Below are 18,708 nucleotides of genomic sequence, written 5' to 3'. Positions count from 1 at the left end.
TCACTTTCAGGGGAGAGGAAGGGACTATTTTCCTGTCCTCCAGAGGGCTTACGATCTAAAGGGCTCTTTTACTAAAGTGTAGTAGTTTATTTTCACTTATCATGCTTTTGTTGCAAAAACTAGTACACGGTAAGTGCAAAGCCTGTGCAATAAATGCAGGAGGAGCGCCCAGCATCTGCCCTGCTTTTAACACACAGAGCAGACAATTATCACATAGTGCCAGATAGTGCAAGAGCAGCTGAGCTGTCAGGCAGTGCATGTAACACAGTGTAGGTCCACTGAAAATGTTTTAAAAAGAGCTGCCGTGGCAGCATACTCCCTCCTCTACATCACTTCCCCCATCTGATCCCCCCCCCCCCACTGTCAAAGTAGCAGAGCATGATCCCTGAATTCAAAAACCCTGCTCCCTGGGCATAGGCACCTCCCCCCCCACCCCCCAATAACCCAACCTTCTCCCCAACTTCAAGACAGCACCAGGACTTTCTCAGGGGTCACCACTGGTGATTCTAGTGGACACAGGCTCCTGCCTGGGACTGTGCTGGGATGCAAAATGATTCTGATGACCGCTGGAGGTAGTTTCAAGTATTACAGCAAGGGGAATCCTTCTTTATAGGGTCTGTGCTAATGTCTACTGCACGGTAAAGCCCACCCATGTGATCTGCCTAGAACAATGGGATTTTGTAGAGTAGAAGTTCGTTAAATAATTACATATAATGCCATCTGCTTAACACAGCTTAGGAAAAGGGTCCCTGAGTTTGTACCTGAGGATTAATGAGACAATTGAATAACTGGGCACCTCCATTTAGGCACCACAAAGGCACACTAGCAGCCTATTCTATAAAGTAGAGAATGATATGGGGACAAAGTTCGTCCCTGTCTCCGTGGGTTCTGTCTCCATTTCCACTCCATCCCCGAAGGTTCTTTCTCTGTCCCTGCCCCATCCCCGTGGGTTCTGTCCTCATCTGCAGAAGCCTTGAACACTTATGAATTTATATTTAAATAGTTTTATTAAAGTATAAAAAGGAACAATATGCTATGCAACTGTTGTTTATAAATCACAAATAGAAAATAATAATCATGAGCAAGTGTAATAACCTCCCCACCATCACCCTCTACCCTTTCAACCCCAACAATAGCTGACTTCTACTACCCCAAGGAATGCTAATCCACCCTGTTAAAATGTCCAGGGGTACAAAATATAACCCGTTCTCCTATAGCAGGGGAGAAATATGCCCTATAAAGCACTGTTATGATGTTTTAAATCTGTGGATGAATAAGTCATCAACAGTTTCAGGATTCAGTCTAGCTCGCCTGTCTTCCACAGTCCATCCTGCAATAGAAGATGTCTTCTCAGAAGATGTGCTGGTAGCAGGATAAACAGGATCCCTCATGCAAATTTTGCTAGCTGTGGCCAGCATGCTTGCTTGTTTTTTTCCAAAAAAATCAAAATATCGTCATCTACATCAATCAAACATAAATAACAGTCCAGTTCATTAACAGGCTTCAAAGTAGAAAATGACACGTGGACAAAGTTTGTCCCTGTCACCATGGGCTCTGTCCCCGTCCCATCCACTACTACTACTACTACTACTATTTAACATTTCTAGAGTGCTACTAGGGTTACGCAGCGCTGTACAATTTAACAAAGAGAGACAGTCCCTGCTCAAAGAGCTTACAATCTAATAAACAAGTGAACGGTCGGTCCGATAGGGGCAGTCAAATTGGGGCAGTCTGGATTCACTGAACGGTAAGGGTTAGGTGCCGAACGCAGCATTGAAGAGGTGGGCTTTAAGCAAAGACTTGAAGACGGGCAGGGAGGGGGCTTGGCGTAAGGGCTCAGGAAGGTTGTTCCAAGCATAGGGTGAGGCGAGGCAGAATGAGCGGAGCCTGGAGTTGGCGGTGGTGGAGAAGGGTACTGAGAGGAGGGATTTATCCTGTGAACGGAGGTTACGGGCGGGAACGTAAGGGGAGATGAGGGTAGAAAGATAGTGAGGGGCAGCAGACTGAGTGCATTTGTAGGTAAGAAGGAGAAGCTTGAATTGAATGCGGTATCTGATCGGAAGCCAGTGAAGTGACCTGAGGAGAGGGGTGATATGAGTATATCGGTTCTGGTGGAATATGAGACGTGCAGCAGAGTTCTGAACAGATTGAAGGGGGGATAGATGGCTAAGTGGGAGGCCGGTGAGGAGTAAGTTGCAGTAGTCCAGGCGAGAGATAATGAGAGCGTGGACGAGAATTCGGGTGGTGTGTTCAGAGAGGAAAGGGCGAATTTTGCTGATGTTAAAGAGGAAGAAGCGACAGGTCTTGGCTATCTGCTGGATATGCGCAGAGAAGGAGAGAGAGGAGTCAAAGATGACTCCGAGGTTGCGGGCAGATGAGACGGGGAGGATGAGGGTGTTATCAACTGAGATAGAAAGTGTGCTCTGTCCCCGTCCCATCCCTGTGGGATCTGTCCCTACCCCATCCCTGTGGTTACCGTGGGTCCCTGTCCCCATGTCATTCTCTACTATATAGGAAACTAGTTCTCTTATAGAATACTAGTGCAACCCAGTATATATATGTCTAAAATTTAAGCACTGGCACTTATGCCAGGCATAGAGCTGGTATTAAATGCAAGTGCCTAACTGAGGCAGGATTTCCGATCTGAGGAAGAAGGGCGACCTTCGAAAGCTAATCAAGAAATGTATTAAGTTATGTCCAATAAAAAAGGTATCATCTTATTTTCTTTTCCATGTTTTATTTTGTTTGATTTCTATTGATAGCCTTACAGTGGGGGAAATAAGTATTTGATCCCTTGCTGATTTTGTAAGTTTGCCCACTGACAAAGACATGAGCAGCCCATAATTGAAGGGTAGGTTATTGGTAACAGTGAGAGATAGCACATCACAAATTAAATCCGGAAAATCACATTGTGGAAAGTATATGAATTTATTTGCATTCTGCAGAGGGAAATAAGTATTTGATCCCCCACCAACCAGTAAGAGATCTGGCCCCTACAGACCAGGTAGATGCTCCAAATCAACTCGTTACCTGCATGACAGACAGCTGTCGGCAATGGTCACCTGTATGAAAGACACCTGTCCACAGACTCAGTGAATCAGTCAGACTCTAACCTCTACAAAATGGCCAAGAGCAAGGAGCTGTCTAAGGATGTCAGGGACAAGATCATACACCTGCACAAGGCTGGAATGGGCTACAAAACCATCAGTAAGATGCTGGGCGAGAAGGAGACAACTGTTGGTGCCATAGTAAGAAAATGGAAGAAGTACAAAATGACTGTCAATCGACAAAGATCTGGGGCTCCACGCAAAATCTCACCTCGTGGGGTATCCTTGATCAAGAGGAAGGTTAGAAATCAGCCTACAACTACAAGGGGGGAACTTGTCAATGATCTCAAGGCAGCTGGGACCACTGTCACCACGAAAACCATTGGTAACACATTACGACATAACGGATTGCAATCCTGCAGTGCCCACAAGGTCCCCCTGCTCCGGAAGGCACATGTGACGGCCCGTCTGAAGTTTGCCAGTGAACACCTGGATGATGCCGAGAGTGATTGGGAGAAGGTGCTGTGGTCAGATGAGACAAAAATTGAGCTCTTTGGCATGAACTCAACTCGCCGTGTTTGGAGGAAGAGAAATGCTGCCTATGACCCAAAGAACACCGTCCCCACTGTCAAGCATGGAGGTGGAAATGTTATGTTTTGGGGGTGTTTCTCTGCTAAGGGCACAGGACTACTTCACCGCATCAATGGGAGAATGGATGGGGCCATGTACCGTACAATTCTGAGTGACAACCTCCTTCCCTCCGCCAGGGCCTTAAAAATGGGTCGTGGCTGGGTCTTCCAGCACGACAATGACCCAAAACATACAGCCAAGGCAACAAAGGAGTGGCTCAGGAAGAAGCACATTAGGGTCATGGAGTGGCCTAGCCAGTCACCAGACCTTAATCCCATTGAAAACTTATGGAGGGAGCTGAAGCTGCGAGTTGCCAAGCGACAGCCCAGAACTCTTAATGATTTAGAGATGATCTGCAAAGAGGAGTGGACCAAAATTCCTCCTGACATGTGTGCAAACCTCATCATCAACTACAGAAGACGTCTGACCGCTGTGCTTGCCAACAAGGGTTTTGCCACCAAGTATTAGGTCTTGTTTGCCAGAGGGATTAAATACTTATTTCCCTCTGCAGAATGCAAATAAATTCATATACTTTCCACAATGTGATTTTCCGGATTTAATTTGTGATGTGCTATCTCTCACTGTTACCAATAACCTACCCTTCAATTATGGGCTGCTCATGTCTTTGTCAGTGGGCAAACTTACAAAATCAGCAAGGGATCAAATACTTATTTCCCCCACTGTAAGAGTGGACTAACACGGCTACCACACTCCTTTACCTCAGGTATAAACTTTGATCGTAAACCTTCCAGAGCTGGAAAAATTCCTACTGTACCTGAAAGCAACTTTTCTTAAGCTACTACTAAACAGGTGTAAGCTAAATCTAAAATCCCTACCCTAAATCCCTTTAAGACCATCCTTTAAGAGACAGGCTGAATGGATAGTGAGAGTTGCCAAAAACAAAGTTGACGATCATGTAGAAGGCCAAGTTTTGAAACTGCTAATGTGGCCTTTTGAACTTCAGGTGGGGGGCACAAATGTATATTTGTCTAGAGCTTTTCTGAAGCCATATGGTATCCCTACCAACAAAGGGTTAATCCATAATGGCTTCAATATTTTCCTAAACCCTGAAGGTAACGTTAGCATGGGAGATGAAGTGACAACTCTCTATAGGGAAAGTGTGAGGGGAAGGGTATGTTTAATAAAACTCAGTTGTTGTGTAGTATATGGGTCGTTTTGTGTTTACTCTTCATGAGGTATGCTGGGATCACGAGGAGTGCCCAGCCACTGGGTAGTGGGCCCCTGGGCTAGAAGGGCCTAGCATTTGGGAGAAGAGGCCCAGAAACCTGGTTATTTGCTTGCCTGATCTATGTCAGTCTTAGGACACACATGCACATGTTTCATATAACATCTGAAGAGGGACACTATTTGCACAATAGACCATGTGAGGAATGTGTCAGCTAAGGACAGCCTGACAGAGGACCAGAAGAGAAGCAACTGAGAATGCAGATTTTCGTGTGCCTATACCATGTCAAAAGGAGGATTTCAGATCTTGCATACAAAGATGTGAAGTCCACTCATGTCTGAAGCTATTAGAATGTACTTACGTAATGTGTATGTAGCTTATTTATCTGCCTCACTCCGATTGCTGAGTTGAATTTGTACCAAGCACCACTTGGACTAAATTCATTATTTGCATAACTGGTGTCTCTGATTTGTTTTTTGTTTTTTTAAAGGAAGTAAGCAGTAAAATCCATTTTCTTTTGAACAATCAACACTTACATGCACTTGGGTTTGCTCGGAATGAGTGAAGTGACCAGGATTGGTTGACCGAGTACCACAAAGTCAGGATCCTGAAAGATTATTTTCTCTACACTCCCCCCCCCCCCCCACCACCACCACCATTCCAACAATGTACCCAAAGGTATGGGGTACACAATGGCCAACTATACCCTGGCACAGGGAGCAAGGCTCCTCAAAATTAACCCATTTGGAAACTTACACTGACAGAGACCCTATACCATAAAAAGGAGTTACATATAAAATCCTTTCTGCGGTACGATGTCTGTGATGAAGCAGATCACACTCGGGGCCCGGAGCGATTTCCCACCCACCCCCCGCCTCCCTGCCTCCCTCCCCCTTCGTTGTTCTGCCATTGCTCCGCCCTCGAGGGCGGGGCCTGGAGCGATTTTGGTGGCTTCACCACCACGAACCTTCAAACCTTTTTGAAGGAAGTCAGGGCTTGGCTTCACTGACGTCAGTGTCCTCAGAACGTTGAGGGTGAGTTTTATTATAGCAGATTATATCAAATAATTTGTTTTGTGCTATTTTTTAGGTCATGGTTTTTCTTATTTGAACTATTTAATTCATTTTGGTTTTGTAACGTCACACCGAGAAGCTGTTTCCGTAGTCTATGGAGATCACAAATTTGATCTCCTTTTATAAGATAAATGAAATATAAGAAGCATACGACAAAGTGGCACTAGGTAAGGCATGATTCTGTAATTCCTCCAAAATTAGTCAAATTATTCATTACCATATTATGCTTTAAAATATCAAATCTTCAGCTGGCATTTAGGACAGTCTATCTGGGAATATAAGCAAGTTGCTTTGGGATAAGTTGTTCGCATAGCATAATTATAACTTATTCAATTTTACCCTCTAAGGGCCCTGTTTACTAATCCATGCTGTAGGCATGCAAACTTTTTAGCGTGCGCTAAAAATTAGCGCGTGCTAATGCTAGAGACACCCATAGGAATATGAGTCTCTATCATTAGCTCGCACTAATTGTTAGCGTGCGCTAAAAAGATTGTGCGCCTACAGCGCGGCTTAGTAGACAGGGCCCTAGGTAAGAGCCTTATATGCATTTCTTATGTTCAACTTCAACTTTTGGGGAACCACTGCACAAAAAAAATGGAAATCATGTGCACACAATATTCTAAAATTCTTCTATCTTGATTTGTTCAAAATATAATATTGAGGGGCATTTTCGATATAACGATTTTGTAAATTTTGCTGAAAATGTCCAAAAATCAAGTGGTGAACACAGTGATTTTTGAACCAGAAAAATGTTTATCTTTTTGTTTTGAAAAGCCATTTCCTAGACATTTTGTAGATGTTTTGTGCTCAGTGCGTTTTTCTTTTGTGACCATTTTGGGGGGAAAAAATCCAAGGGAAAAACATATATAAAAACAGGCCATTGGGATGTATGAGGGGGCCAGCATTCTTAGTAGACTGGCACTGCAGACATCCCAGCAGAGCAGTGGGGCACCCTATGGGACACTGTAGTGGACTTCACATGAGGAGTGGCCTAGTGGTTAGGGTGGTGGACTTTGGTCCTGGGGAACTGAGGAACTGAGTTCGATTCCCACTTCAGGCACAGGCAGCTCCTTGTGACTCTGGGCAAGTCTCTTAACTCTCCATTGCCCCATGTAAGCCGCATTGAGCCTGCCATGAGTGGGAAAGCGCGGGGTACAAATGTAACAAAAAAAAAAAAAGGTCCCATGTACACATCTCTCCATTACCCCTTTATATTGTATGGTGAGCCCTCCAAAACCCACCAAAAACCTACTGTACCCAACTCTACACCACTAGAATAGCCCTTAAGGCTACAGGTGTCACCTATATGGGGGTACAATATGTTTTTGGTGGGTTTTAGAGGGCTCACAATTTCCACCACAAGTGTACCAGTTGGACTGAGATATGGGCCTTGGTCCCCTTCACTACAGTGCACTGCACTGACCACTAGGCTACTCCAGGGATCTGCTTGCTGCTCTAATAGGCCAGGCCATAACATCTGAAACTGTCATACAGGCCGGTATGTACTGTTTCTTTCAAATCTTTGGGGGGTGGGAGGGGATTAGTGACCACTGAGAGAATAAGGGGGTTCTGCCTTAATCTCTCCAGTGGTCATTTAGGGCACCTTTTTGTGACTTAGCCCTGGACATTTTTAGTTTTTTTCATTATGGCAGAAAAATGTCCAAGTTTTGGGAACGCCCAAATGCTGCCCCCAATATGCCCTTGGCACACCTCCTTGTAATTTGGACCACTGCAGACGAACTGCATAGAAAAATGTCTTAAATGGGTTTGAAAAATAGCAATTTGGATGTTTTCGGAAAAAATAATCCATCTGTCCCTTTTTGCCACTTTTTGGATGTTTTTCTGTTTCAAAAATGAGCCTCCATAATCACTGAGTAATAATCCACAATGCAATCTAATAAAATGTAATTACCCAAAGATGCATAATTGTTCATCTTTTTTTTCAGAAGTGTCTGATTATCAATCATCATAAATCCTGGCTCAACTCCCAGACTTGACTCTCCCCAGTTTTCTCCTCCTTTGGCTTAAACCACTTCCCAAGTTTCATCCCCTCCTCGCAGGTTCAGTCCCCCAGTTTGCCCTCTATCTTCTGCTCTCCAAGTGGTCAACATTTTCCCCATTTCTATCCCCCCAACCTTCTGCACCCAGCTATTTCTTCTTTCTCTGCTCCCTACTATAGCCCTCCTCTATTTCTGTTTGTTCTACACCTAAATGAAAAAAAACATTCCTTCCCCAGCTCTCCTCAACCCCTCTTCTTCCAGAAATCCTCTCTCTCTCTCTCTCAGCTGGGCCCAGGGCAGAACCAGACTGGCGCAAGCCACCCCGCCCCCCACTTGCACTGCTGCTCCCACCCACCCCTTACCTTTCTGTCTTTGCTTCCAAGGGGGAGCCCGGGCCCGGCGCCGGCAAGCCACTTCCTGCGTGCTGCCCTCTCCTGCTCTTGTCCGAACCGGGAGTCAGGACCCGGATGATTGCATTAACGTGATATCATGTTAATGCAATCATCCTGGTCCTGGGCAGCACACAGGAGCAGGGGAGGACAGACACGGAAACAGGCAGCAAGAAGAAACTTGTCGGTGCAGGGCCCGGGCCCAGCCCCCCCTTAGAGGCCAGGCCTCAGGAAATTTTACCTCCCCTGCCCCCACCCCCTCTTGATAGCCATGCTCTCTGCCTTCATGGCTTGACTGCCTTTCCATCTCTCTATTCACTCCTTATTCCTTCCCAAGCAAGACCCCTAGCTCTTTCCCACTTCTACTCCCTCCCTCCAACTTTTCTATAGCTATCTCTCTAAGGGGTCCTTTTACTAAGGTGCGCTGAAAAATGACCTGCGGTACTTTAGGTGTGTGTTTTGGCCATGTGCAGAATCTTTTTTCAGCGCACCTATAAAAAATGCCTTTTTTGAGGGGAGCCGAAAATGGACGTGCAGCAAAATGAAAATTGGCGTGCGTCCATTTTGGGTCTGAGACCTTACTGCCAACTATTGACTTAGCGGTAAGGTCTCATGCGTTAACCAGGCAGTAATGGTCAATGCGCGTTCAAATGCCGATTACTGCCCCTGCGCCAGAAAATAAAAATATTATATTTTCTTATACGCGTAGTGGACGCACGTCAAAAATGAAATTATCACCCGGGCCACGCGGTAGCCAGGCAGTAACTCGGAATTGATGTGCATTGGGCGCGCATAAATGCTTACGTGGCTTAGTAAAAGGACCCCTTAATGGAGGAGTAGCCTAATGGTTAGTGCAGTGGCCTGAGAACCTGGAGAACCAGGTTCAATTAAAGCCACTCAATGCAAAAAATGACTATGAGATAAAAATCAAAATCACACAACAAAACACTACAAATGCAAAGATAATGTCACAAAATTGTAAATCACTTAGGGGCCCTTTTACAATGCCATAGTAGAGTTACCATTTCTACCGCAACAGAATTGTTTTTTTTTTACTGCTGGATTAGTGCGGGAGTCCTTACCACCTCCTAAATAGGTGGTGGTAGGGGCTTCCCTCGGAAATGGCCGCATAGCAAGTGTGCACTTACCTCACAGTCATTTCCTTTTTATTGAGTTTTACCCGCTGCAGTAAAATGGGCCTCAGCACCCGGCAAATCCACACACCGAGGCTACTGCAGGGCCCCTTTTACCGCAGCTTGGTAAAGGGGCCCCTAATCACCAATAAACATAAGTAAACTGGGTAACTTTGAGGGAAAAAGCCTAAGAACCCCAACAGAGATATATTCTGGATAGGGTAATTCGGACTGCCACTAAATATCACTACAGGCGTCATAACCGCCTTCATTAAAAAAATACTGTGAAAAAGTAAAACGATGCCTTAGTGACATCACCCGCCAATATTTAGTGGAAGTCTGAAGACTCAAAGCCATTTTGATATTGGGTATCTGAGCAAGCTGACATCTACCAGCATTTAGTAAGTTTTTCAACAAACAAAAAAGAAGCAAAGTTTTATTTTTTACAGCCTATGGTCCTTTTGCCCTCATGGAGCTGTCAAGCGAAACGCACTGGCCACCGTCGATTGGACCTCTACTGTTGTCATAAGAATAAGCGTTGTATCTTCACTATATTGACACAAGTTTGATATTTTTTGAATTTGGATGTTCCTGGATTTCTTGTAATTTTTGAAGGATCTTAGCAGGGTTTTTTTTAGCCTGCAAAGTAATCACCCTATTTACCCTGTTTACTTATGTTTATTGGTGATTAGGTGATTTACAATTTTGTGACATTATCTTCGCATTTGTAGTGAAACTTCTTGTTGTGTGAATTAGGTTCAGTTCCTACTGTAGCTCCTTGTGACCCTGGGCAAGTCACTTAACCCTCCATTTGACCAGGTACAAAATAAGTACCTGTCTATAATAAGTAAACCACTTTTTAACCACAGAAAGGTGGTATATCCAATCCCACCTCCCTTCCCTTTCCCTTACTGCTCCCTTATGCATTCTAGCTACTTGTGCTGACACCCTACACACTAGAGCCCTTGGCTACACCTTCTTCTCTCCAGGCCCAAGCAGATTGGCACCCATCACTGCAGCCTTTTCATTTTGGACTACGTATGCTGGAATATATGGCTGCAAGCCTCTCTTTTCAGGCTGTACAGATCAAAACTATTAATGTAGCCTTCTGGTCCCCACATAGAATTCTGCAAGACAAATGGTGAACTCTACACAGGAGGAGAATTCTCTGCAAATTCTGCACTGTACAGAATTCACCCGAGAGCAAACTTCCAAGCAATATATAATGTCGCACAAGGGGAGTTAAATTTATAACTTAAAAAAACAGCTATTTGAGCAATTTCGCTAAAAGTTAGTCTAAGATCCATTAAATACACAATATCTGTTTTTCTTGGGGAAATACTATTAAGTCAGCTTACAACAATGCTTGTTCTCTTGAGTTTTCATTTTTTTCATATGATCACATGGCAAATCATCATTTTTTTGTTTCTCATTAATCTTTTTGTGCACACCTGCTACGTAATTGGATGTCTCCCAGTTGCTTGTAACCTGTGGTCTGTCTAGCTCCTCCTCCTCATCGCTCTTATAATGTTTAGGATTGATGCCAGGTCTATGAGACTTAGATGGTCGACTACTGGAGGGCTGGTAAGGTAAAGCATTCTGTCCTCGACGTCTGCATTCCTCAATAAAAGCTTCCTCATTTGCCATACCTGAAAAGCAGAAAACAGTGTGAACAAAATATTAGTCGATTCTCTTCTATTCATTAGTCTTATATACCACTTCTACCCTTAAAAAAGGTACCGAATTGGTTTTCAAAAGAAATAGACTGCAGAATACAATACCTAAAGAACCAAGAAGAATAGACAGAACTCAGAAATATTCAGGTATCAGTGAAATAGAAAGTCTTTAAGCATTTTCTAAATATAAAATATAATTAAGCAAATCTAGTAACCTCAGGAAGAATATTCCAAGTTGAAGCCACCTTATAAGACAAGGAATTCGCCAACACTCTCTTTAATTGAACACCTTTAAAGGAGAGAAACATAAGCTTAAAAATTCTTGACTGTCTACTAGGAAGCTTACAATTAGTAAAAGATACAATTGTCAAAAAAAATCTTCAGGAATAACCTCATGAAAAATTAAAACACAATGATCTGTTCCTGGCCAGATCCAAAGGTCTCTATTCTATCCTCATCCTTCTTGATCTATGTGCTGCTTTTGACACTATTGATCACAGCCTACTCCTTGATACGCTGTCCTTACTTGGATTTCAGGGCTCTGTTCTTTTCTGGTTTTCTTCTTATCTCTCCCAGTGTACCTTTAGTGTATACTCTACTGGATCCTCCTCTACTTCTATCCCACAGCGCTACTAGGGTTACGCAGCGCTGTGTACCTCAGGAATCTGTCCTGGGACCTCTTCTTTTCTCCATCTATACTTCATCCCTTGGTACTCTGATCTCATCCCATGGTTTTCAGTATCATCTTTACGCTGATGACTCCCAGATCTACCTCTACACACCAGAAATCTCAGCCGAAATCCAGGCCAAAGTATCAGCCTGCCTGTCTGACATTACTGCCTGGATGTCTTAGCGCCATCTGAAACTAAACATGACCAAGACTGAGCTTCTTATCTGACGAAGAAGGGCAACCTTCGAAAGCTAATCAAGAAATGTATTAAGTTATGTCCAATAAAAAAGGTATCATCTTATTTTCTTTTCCATGTTTTGTTTGATTTCTATTGATAACCTTTAAGAGTGGACTAACACGGCTACCACACCTCTCTATCTTTCCCCCTAAACCAACCTCTCCTCCTCCCCCATTCTCTATTTCTGTGGATAACACTCTCATCCTTCCTGTCTCATCAGCTCATAACCTTGGGGTCATCTTCGACTCCTCCCTCTCCTTCTCTGCACATATTCAGCAGACTGCTAAAACTTGTCGTTTCTTTCTCTATAATATCACCAAAATTCGCCATTTCCTATTTGAGCACACTACCAGAACCCTCATGCACACTCTTATCACTTCTCGCTTAGACTATTGCAACTTGCTTCTCACAGGTCTACCACTTAGCCATCCCTCTCCTCTTCAATCTGTTCAAAATTCTGCTGCACGACTAATATTCCGCCAGTGTCGTTATGCTCATATTAGCCCTCTCCTCAAGTCACTTCACTGGCTTCCTATCCATTTCCGCATACAGTTCAAACTCCTCTTATTGACCTATAAGTGCATTCACTCTGCAGCTCCTCAGTACCTCTCCACTCTCATCTCTCCCTACATTCCTCCCCAGGAACTCCGTTCACTGGGTAAATCTCTCTTGTCTGCACCCTTCTCCTCCACTGCTAACTCCAGACTCCGTTCCTTTTATCTTGCTGCACCATATGCCTGGAATAGACTTCGTGAGCCGGTACGTCAAGCTCCATCTCTGGCCGTCTTCAAATCTAAGCTAAAAGCCCACCTTTTTGATGCTGCTTTTAACTTCTAACCCTTACTCACTTGTTCAGAACCCTTATTTTATCATCCTCATTTTAATATTCCCTTATCTCTTATTTGTCCTGTTTGTCTGTCCTAATTAGATTGTAAGCTCTGTCGAGCAGGGACTGTCTCTTTATGTTCAAGTGTACAGCGCTGCGTACGTCTAGTAGCGCTTTAGAAATTATAAGTAGTAAATAGTAGATATACAGCACATTTAGGATCCAATTCATCAAGGCCTTTTCCATACACATGGAGAGGGCGGGAGCAGAGATCTTTAAAGGAGTCATTTTCAATGGGTTTGAGTCAAGAGATAGATTGGGCACTGTTGTTTTGAAGGACATTCTAAGCAAAGTTTAGAATGGATGGTATCAGTAAAATCTTTATAATTGAACTTTTTTGCAGCTGTCATGTAGTTATATTTTTTATTAGCATTATTTTGTATTTTGCTGTAATATTTTGTATTGGGTTGTGTTTTTAATGAGAGAATTGTGATTGGTTGTTGTCACATGTGTGTATCCATTATTAAAGCGCCAGGCTGAAGGCGTTTGATGTCAGCAGCGCCCGGCCTAGATGTGAGTTTATCTTTGCCATACACACTGCAACTGCAAAGTAAGTGATTTGTAGTTTTTTCTATATTCTTTCTTTACACTTTTTCGTAGAGTGAGTGTTTGTTATTTTATCTTTCAGATTGGTTGCCTGTACTGTTCAAGACCCTGAAGAAGCCATTTTTTTGGTGAAATGCATCCCGTTGGTTTTCTATGCAGCCGACTTCTGTTGGCGTCATTTGAATACACCAACACCATAGGTGCTTTAAAAACTGATGCTGGATTGTGTAATGTTTAAAAGATGTGGAAGAAAATATAAGAATATACAGTATATCTTTGGAAGAGTTTATAAGAGTGTGGGAAAGCACTGAATAAATCTGGAGATTTTATTTGCACTACATTTGGAGATTTGTTTGCTTTTTGCATTTTAAGAGTCAAAACATGTGTCTAAATGAAAGTGCTATTAGTAAATTTTTATACAGAGCCCTAAGGGCACAAGATAGAGAATGAGGAATACACGGGCATTGGGCAAGGTAAGTAAGAAGTATGACCTGTCTGAATAGTCTTAAAAGTTAATAAAGCTGCTTTAAACCAAATCCTGACAGAAACAGGTAATCAACATTCATTCTTTAGTAAGAGAGTTACATGATCAAATTTAGAAGATATAGTAAGAAGCTTCACTGCGGTATTTGTTTTCTGTTTAAAACATTTTATTATAATTTCCAAAGGTAAATACAAAACCATACCAATAAGATAACAACCAAACACAATAAACCAAATAAAAATTCCAAAAAAATCCTCACAGGAATCATTTAACACACAACAATCCAATAACTCCCACTTGCGTTCCCCTTTAGAAACCATAAGGCCCCTATCTTCCAAGTATCTTTTTATACTTCCTAAATAATCAGACCCAATTCCACCACAAATTTACATGCACATCACAATTGTTCTTCCATGGATTTTCAATAACCTGTACAGCAACTGAGACTAAATAATCAATTAGACATTTTATAGTTTTTAGAGTAGCAGCAGTAAGAATCTCAGACTTCCAAATAATTGTTCTAAGAGACAATGGAACATCAATATATAAGGGACCCAATTCTATAAATGGCATCGAAAAATCAGTGCCCACAAAAAAATGGCATTCAAAGTTAGATGCCGTTTATAGAATAGCACTTAGCGCTGGGATCCGTGCCTAAATTTAGGCATGAGGATTTACACCAGCTAAACCCTAGTGTAAATCCTTGCCCCTAAATTAGGTTGCGGATCCCCCTTATTCTATAACAGCGTGCATAAATTCCAGGAATGCTTCAGATCCACCCTTGACCCTCCCATGGTCATGCCCTTTTTGGAACCACGTGCAAAATTTACGTGTGGATCCCGGCACCTAAAAATGCCTGCATAAATTTTAATTAAAGTCAATTAATACCGATAATTCATTATTAGCACCCAATTATTGGTGCTAATTGGATTATTCAATTAAACTGCACACGGAAATTGGGCATGTGCCCTAAATTTCCGCACACAATTTTAGTGCAATTTATAGAATTAGAGCATAGATGTATGTGATTCTCCGCAACACATCCTTCCAGTATACTTGTTAAATTAGGGCTAGATTTTATATATCACACCTAAAAAATTGTCACTGAAAAAAATACACCTAGGCATCGTCTATAAACTACGCCTAAACTTAGGCGCGATTTATAGAACACACCATAATCTAAGTGTAGTTAATAGAATACGCCCACCGCCTGTTTTCTGTGACTATTTTTTGTCTCGACCATTAACGCCACCAAAAATCTGGTGTAAATTCTGACGGATTCTATAATACTGTGCATAAATTCAAGAAATGCCCATGACTGCCCATGCCCCTCCCATGGCCACACCCCATTTTCAAATCCACATCTTAGAATTTACGTGCATCACTTTATAGAATATGCTTAGACAGTTAAGCTCATAAATTCAAATAAATGCCAATTAGTGCCAAAAAAAGTTTGCATAGCTTCCTAAAAGAAAGGTCCATAAGCCATTATTAAAATGGACTTGGGGAAAATCCACTGCTTATTTCTAGGATAAGCAGCATAAAATGTACTGTACTATTTTGGGATCTTGCCAGGTACTTGTAACCTGGATTAGCCACTGTTGGAAACAGGATGCTGAGCTTGATGGACGTTTGTCTGTCCCGGTATGGCAATACTTACACACTTATGTATTGCTTGTTAAGTGCAATTAGCTTGACTTGTTAAGCTAATTAAGTTGCATACACAAACCTAGAGTACGACCGGATTTGCGTGCAAACTTAAGTCACACTATATAGAATCTGGGGGGCATATGTATTAAAGTCCCACGACCCTTCTAGGCCGTAAGGTAACAAAAATTGAACATTTTGGAAGAAGCTGTAGACTTTCTATCGCCAATGCAGAAATATTGGGGCCCTTTTACTAAGGCGCGGAGGTGCCTATGCGTGTCCAACGCACACCAAATTGGAGCTACTGCTAAAATTGACCCATGGACCCAAAGTTTTAATGAAAGAGCTCAGGATCTACACACCAATTCTACCTTGTCATAGATTCTGTGACTGGTTGCAGGGGGCCTGGCTATTGTGGGATGAGTCCATCAGTGATCACCCCACCCCTGAAGGGTTGCCTAGTATTTGACTTCCAGCACCTTTTTTGCTAGAAAAAATGCACTGGACAAGACCCAGGACTTTCAGCAGAAGACATGTTCAGCTAGAAGGGCTTGGGGATCCCCACCAGCTACACTGAGGATGTGCGCTGTCATCTGAGCCCAAAGTGGGGAGCCCAATCGTGGCTATGCAAACTGGGCCCCAGTATATCTCAGGCTTTCTTACACTTTTTTGTATTTAGGGATCCTTGTGCTTTTGTCCATTCTTTCCTGAATGCAAGTTACCGTTTCTGCCTGTACTCTAGCTCCAGAGAACATACTCCTCAACACTGCCCAAAGCAAATTGGGCAGCTTGCCAGTCATTGACCCTATGTTAATACTGAATTGATAGTAGCATAAGGTGCAGAAAGAAAATCCCAGGCAATTTAATCTTATTCTTTTTAAGGGTATGGTGATAGTGGCATTATAAGTTTCAGAAGCACTCATACTTGTAACTCCATTGGCACTAGCAGAATATAATTTGTAAAGAACCGCACAATGAAAAACATAACATTTGAAAGTTGCAAATGTCTTTAAAAGAATTCCACACAGTTTTGAGTTCAAACAAATTAAAATTTTGGTTCAGGCATTGATTTTAATACAGCTGGACTACTGCAATATAATTTTTGTGGGTTGTCCAAAATCAGTTTGATGGAAAGTGTAGACCCTGCAAAACGTGGCAGCAAGACTAGTATGTTCAAACACATAAGTATGATAGAGCAACACCATTGCTGAGCAAATTACACTGGCTTCCACTAAAGACATGACTTTAAGTTTTAAGATATTATATGGGCAGACCCCCTTCCCATATGTCTCCTTTGGTGATGTTATCATTTTTATCTAGGAACAGATGTTTGAGGAATCAATTATATTTATATTTTCTTGCTGTTAAAGAAATATGCTGAACTTTCTCTCCAATATCAGATGGCTAAATTTTGGAATACACTACTTCCTTATGTTAGAGAGATAACTATATTTTATTTAGAAAATATCTGAAGAAATTTCTACTTCAGAAGTTTTAGTTGGAATTTGTTTTTTTTTTTATATATTAGTACAATATGGAGCTCATTTTCAAAAGAGAAAAACGACCAAAAAGTGGCATAAATCTGCATTTGGATGTTTTTCTCACAAAAACGTCCAAATTGGTGTACCTGTTTTTAGACATTTTTCTATGAAGTCCGTCAGAAGTTCGTCACAAGGGGGTATGTCAGGGGAGTGTTTGGATCTGGGCGCTCCTAACACTTGCACGTTTTTCAGCCATAATGGAACAAAACAAAACTTTCCAGGACTAAAACTAAGATGTTTTGAGCTAGACCTGTTTTCATAACGAATAAGCCACAAAAAGGTGCCATAAATGACCAGATGACCACTGGAGGGAATCAGGGATGACCTTTCCTTACTCCCTCAGTGGTCACTAACACCCTCCCACCCCCAAAAATGTGATTTAAAACATTAGTTGCCAGCCTCAGATGTTATACTCAAGTCCATTAGATCAGCATGCATGTCCCTGGAGTAGTGTAGCGGTGGATGCAGTGCACTGTAGACAGGTGGACCCAGGCCATACCTCCCACTATCTATTACACTTGTGGTGGAAACTGTGATCCCTCCAAAACTCACCAGAAACCCATTGTACCCACATACAGGTGCCTCATTCACCCGTAAGGGCTATGGTAGTGGTGTACAGTTAGGTGTAGTGGGTTTTGGGGGGGGGGGTGTTGAGGTGGGCTCAACAGACACGATAAGGAAGCAATGGTGAGATGTGTACCTAGGAGAATTTTATGAAGTCCACTGCAGTGCCCCCTAGGGTGCCCTATTGCTTTCCTGGGATGTCTAGGGGACCAGTCTACTAAAAATGCTGGCTCCTCCTACATCCCAATGGCTTGGTTTTGTGCGTTCTACACTTGGACTTTTTTTTTTTCAAAAATAGACCAAACCAGAAAACGTCCAAATCACAAAACCTTGTTCAAAACAGTATTTTCGGGAAAAAAAGATAGATATTTTTCTTTTTTGAAAATGACCTTCTTTCCTATTCAGATTTTGGATGTTTTTTGCAAAACGTCCAAAGTGGGACTTAGATATCATATCGAAAATGCCCCTCCATGTCACATATATTATTTTATTTCCCAAGGATGTCTGGCTTCTTGTATATACTCCGCATAGAACTGTCCAGGTGTTTTGTACAATATAAGAAGAAACATTAGTATTATTAGAAACTGCACTTTTCATATTAATTTAAATTCACTGTGACAATAACAGGTTAGTGGAAATTTTTAAACCATTTAAAGGTAAATGTTCAAACGTTTATTCAAGATCTACATGCATACAGGGTAGATCTCCTGAATTTGCATTGGTGGATTTGAAAGTTGTCTGAAAGTACAAGTATTTTCACTACATAAGTGTTAGAAAGAAGTGCCCAGTGAAAGGCAGAATTTGGGGGGGGATAATTGAAAACTACACATTCCATTTAATTTTTGAAAAAAGAAACGTAGTAGACATTCCTCAAAATGTGCATCCTTTCCGCCATTGTTTGGCACAGCTGAAGAACACTGTCTCTCACTGCACAACAAGACTCAAACACAATGCATACATATACTGTACCTTGCTTTTTTAACTATAGTTAAGTGCAT

At 42.2% G+C, this 18,708-nt stretch overlaps 1 protein-coding gene across 2 annotated transcripts in view; it reads right to left on the bottom strand.

The window, feature by feature from the left end:
* The window catches only part of DNAJB6 (DnaJ heat shock protein family (Hsp40) member B6), a 257,593-nt gene that overhangs the window by 30,463 nt on the left and 208,422 nt on the right, over nucleotides 1–18,708 (bottom strand). For both annotated transcript variants that reach the window (XM_030198684.1, XM_030198675.1), the window contains exon 9: nucleotides 10,910–11,107. In XM_030198684.1, coding sequence (XP_030054544.1) covers nucleotides 10,910–11,107 — 198 coding nt within the window. The remainder of the gene's footprint in view (nucleotides 1–10,909; nucleotides 11,108–18,708) is intronic.

Source organism: Microcaecilia unicolor, chromosome 1 (genome assembly GCF_901765095.1).
Source record: "Microcaecilia unicolor chromosome 1, aMicUni1.1, whole genome shotgun sequence".
Lineage (NCBI taxonomy): Eukaryota > Metazoa > Chordata > Amphibia > Gymnophiona > Siphonopidae > Microcaecilia > Microcaecilia unicolor.
The sequence above is the reverse complement of the archived record's forward strand: the minus strand, read 5'-3'. Positions and strand labels throughout refer to the sequence as shown.